This window comes from Vigna umbellata, chromosome 10, assembly GCF_029865625.1.
Source record: "Vigna umbellata cultivar VRB3 chromosome 10, Vumbellata_1.0, whole genome shotgun sequence".
NCBI lineage: Eukaryota > Viridiplantae > Streptophyta > Magnoliopsida > Fabales > Fabaceae > Vigna > Vigna umbellata.
Window position 1 is genome coordinate 15,970,756 of NC_142174.1, and position 3,700 is coordinate 15,974,455.

The 3,700-nt window shown below is 43.0% G+C and overlaps 1 protein-coding gene across 1 annotated transcript; it reads left to right on the forward strand.

Annotated features, from left to right (window-relative positions):
* Window positions 1–2,064, forward strand: LOC148192020 (uncharacterized). The gene is made up of 5 exons (XM_088100967.1): window positions 1–515; window positions 588–714; window positions 793–1,071; window positions 1,163–1,267; window positions 1,347–2,064. Exons 1-5 carry the CDS (start codon window positions 16–18, stop codon window positions 1,878–1,880), a joined length of 1,545 nt encoding a protein of 514 aa, XP_087957093.1. The 5' UTR covers window positions 1–15; the 3' UTR covers window positions 1,881–2,064.
* The last annotated feature ends 1,636 nt before the right edge of the window (window positions 2,065–3,700 follow it).

Sequence of the window (3,700 nt, forward strand, 5' to 3'; positions counted from 1 at the left end):
CATTTCAATGCAGTAATGACAGGACAAGGTTCAGAGCGTCCTGATAAAGGAAAAGGGGTAGCAAGGCCTACAAAGAGGCAACGGCAGACACCAAAGTATGTACTTAGGGTGCCTGCTAGACTACCTACCCCTGCTCCCGGTAGTTCATCATCTGTGGGGCCTCCTCCTACCCCTATTATACAGACTCCTACACCAGCAGTAGACCCCACTCCTCCTCCTCCTGCAGTACACCCTTCTACTACCACTGCAGTAGACCCTTCTCCTCCTCCTGCAGCACACCCTTCTACAACCCCTGCCACAGACCCTCTTCCTCCTCCTATTATTGCCACCCCCACTCCTCCCCCTATTGTTATTACCCCCACTCCTCTCTCTGACCCTACTTCTATACCTTCCTCATCTTCTGTACCTCCTTCTGAGACCGTCACACCACTTGGTGATCCAGATTCAAGTGGTGATGGTGAAGATCTTGACCCGCCCCTCCATGATCGACCATGGATTGAGCCCTATGGTAAAGGGTAAGTTTATAATCTGTTGATATCATTTGATGTTTAAACCATATTGTAATTGAAATGAGCTTTCTTATGCAGGTTTATTCCATCTAGGGTTGCTTCCCAGGCCATCACACGTTCAATAAAGCAACAGTTTTTAACTCCATGGCCTACTTGGGGAGCAATACCTAAGGACGACAGGAAGCCATTCTGGCAGCGCTTTCAGGTGAGCAATCTATTACACTAATGTTGGGAATATTTTAGTATGTTCTGTAATCAATGTTTGTTCTCTTTAATGTTACAGATGAAGGTGCAGTGGAAACCTGAACATGAAACTCAGATACACAGAAATTTCCACATGAAAGCATCTCATCGGCTGTCAGAGATGTTTAGGGATGCCCGGAATGCAGCACAGCGCCCTAACTGGCTGGGTGAGCACATTTGGAACTCTTTACTGGCCCATTGGAATACAGTAGAGTTCCGCAATAAGTGTGCCAAAGCCCAGCGGAACAGAGCGTCTGAAAGGGGTGGCACCCTGCATACTGGTGGGTCGATCACCATTCATGAGCATGCCATTCGTATGGTATAATCTCATTACATAACTTTTTCTTTCATACACAAGTTATGTATATTGTATTTCATATGTACGCTTGTAATTCTTAATTATGTTACAGGCACAGGCTCTAGGACGGGCGGTCCATGTTGATGAGGTCTTTGCACAGACTCATGTTCGGAAGGGAACTAATGAATTTGTTGATGAAAGATCTCGGAAGACTCATGTAAGCAAATAACACTATTACTAATTTTTTATTTCTGTTATACTATCGTTCTCTGACATTGCTTTTAATGTTTCAACAGGAAGACTTTTCTACGAGACTTTCACAGGTTAGATCTGAACATGAGTCAGCTCCTACACCGGATGATGCCAGTAATGCAGATGATGACATCCGTAGGACGCAGTGCTGGATCGACACCGTTGGTGGGAAGAAAAAGGGACGAGTGTATGGTGCGGGACAGCTTGCTGCAAACTATACAGCATCCAGAGGAGGTACTCTGAAGCACCAGCCTTCTTCTTCCACCAGTACTCCTGACGAGGTTCTTCAACTCAGGCAGGAACTCCATCAACGTGACCAGGAGCTCACTGATCTCAGAGCAGAGTTTTCAAATTTTAAGGCCCTGGTCATGACTGTCTTGCCTCAAACCTCACAGGACGTACAAAATATCCCTCCCACCCAATCACGACCGTCCTCATCACCTGCTGCCACTCAGCAGCCCACTTCAGTCCAACCCTCATCAGTCCAACCCTCATCAGTCCAACCCACACCAGTCCAGCCATCAATAGAGGAGCAGGATGATGAAAATCATTCTGATGATAGTTATGTACATTATTAGGTTTCATTTTCTCATTACTTGTTAGACAAACTTTTGGATATTAGAACATTTTGAGTTGATATCATTTCAATGTTAGATGTACTTACAGACTTTGGATGTTACAACATCCTTGTGTTACATTGTTTTATGTTTGAACTATAAATACATTATTTTTACATTAATGGATGTCCTGTGGATTATTTGATGTGCCTTGGATATTGATCATTGATTGGATCTTTGAGATGCACATTATGCATGTTTGTATGTGTTTGAAAATTGTTATGCAGGTCTGTTTGTAAATTAAATTTGTTATACAGGTCTGGGTTGCAGAGGGAAAACCATTTCTCTAAAACCTGCTCTGCATTTTACCGAAGGCTTTTGCCCTTCGGTAAATGCCCTCGTCTGGCCATTACCGAAGGCTCACGCCCTTCGGTAAATACCCTCGAATGCTCATTACCGAGGGCTTCTGCCCTTCGGAAATTACCGAAGGCTTTCGCCCTTCGGTAATTACCGAAGGCTTTCGCCCTTCGGTAATTACCGAGGGCTTTCGCCCTTCGGTAATTACCGAAGGCTTCTGACCCTCGGTAATTACCGAAGGTCAGAAGCCCTCGGTAATGGTTAGCGACAAGGGATTTACCGAAGGATTTTTGGCCGTCGATAGGCCTTCGGTAAACGTCCATTATCGACGGCTTTTGGCATTTTCCGAGGGTTTCTGGCCTTCGGTAATGCCCTACTTTTTTGTAGTGCCTGCATTCATTCTAAATATACTTGAATCTCAACAAGAGAATTCACTTTGGATCACAACATAGGGCACCAACATGTAACCTCTCCGTGAGGATCATGGAATTACGTCCATCAACCATACTTTGAAATCACATACTTTCACTTTAAAACTTAACTCAAGAAATGAACAACCAATTACTATAATACATGATCATACATACTTCATATTGCACTCAACAATTCATTTAAATCAACTTAAGACTAAAAGAAAAGAGTGAACTAAACCTGGACCATTCGCACAGCGCACACATTTGCAGAGCGAATCCAGAGGTTTCTCGCACAGCGACCCAAGCGAATCCTCAGACAGAGACCCACCCCTCATAACCATTCACACAACGATTAAACATGCTATGCGAATAAACTCCTAATTGAATCAGACTCCAACCAGTCGCATAGCGCCTCAATTTGCCATGCGGATCATCAAACAGAGAGCAATCCTCTCAAACCATTCGCACACCGTGTCTATTCGTTGTGCGAATGCCCTGGCGGAGAGCATCTCGCCAGGGTGACTCGCTGTGGGAATTCATTCGCACAGCGAGTCTGCATAATCTGCAATTCTGCAGAATTATGCAACTCAACCACCAAATACCAATTCTATCTATTTTTCCCAACTTCAAACACCCCTAGATTGTTTTATAAACCTAATTAGATTTGACTAAGTGATTCTAAACCTTCCTAACATCAATCTAAAGTGTTTATGAACCAATATCTACTCCAAAACTTACAATTCCAACCCCTAAGGACCCAATTCATGATTTATCACTTTTGACACATTTTTCAGCAAGGTAAGACTTCAAACAAGTCACATTTGACTCACTCAAACTATCCCGACAGACCAATCATGTATCTAACCCCAAATTCTCAATTCCACTACTCCACTTCATCAAAACTAACTTAGAACCAAAACAAGAATTGAATACATTCCTGACCACTCATAACATCACATATTTCCAATACTATAAACATCCAATAACAGAGCAACCATCACATCATACAGTTCAAAATCTCATTTCATCATTCCATACTCAAATCAATCAAATTTCATCATATTTATTTAC

Coding starts and splice junctions, on each gene's coding strand:
- LOC148192020 (XM_088100967.1), top strand. CDS start 16: ATGACAGGACAAGGTTCAGAGCGTCCTGATAAAGGAAAAGGGGTAGCA. Junction 516..587: donor ATTGAGCCCTATGGTAAAGG/GTAAGTTTATAA, acceptor TTTCTTATGCAG/GTTTATTCCATCTAGGGTTG. Junction 1,268..1,346: donor AAAGATCTCGGAAGACTCAT/GTAAGCAAATAA, acceptor ATGTTTCAACAG/GAAGACTTTTCTACGAGACT.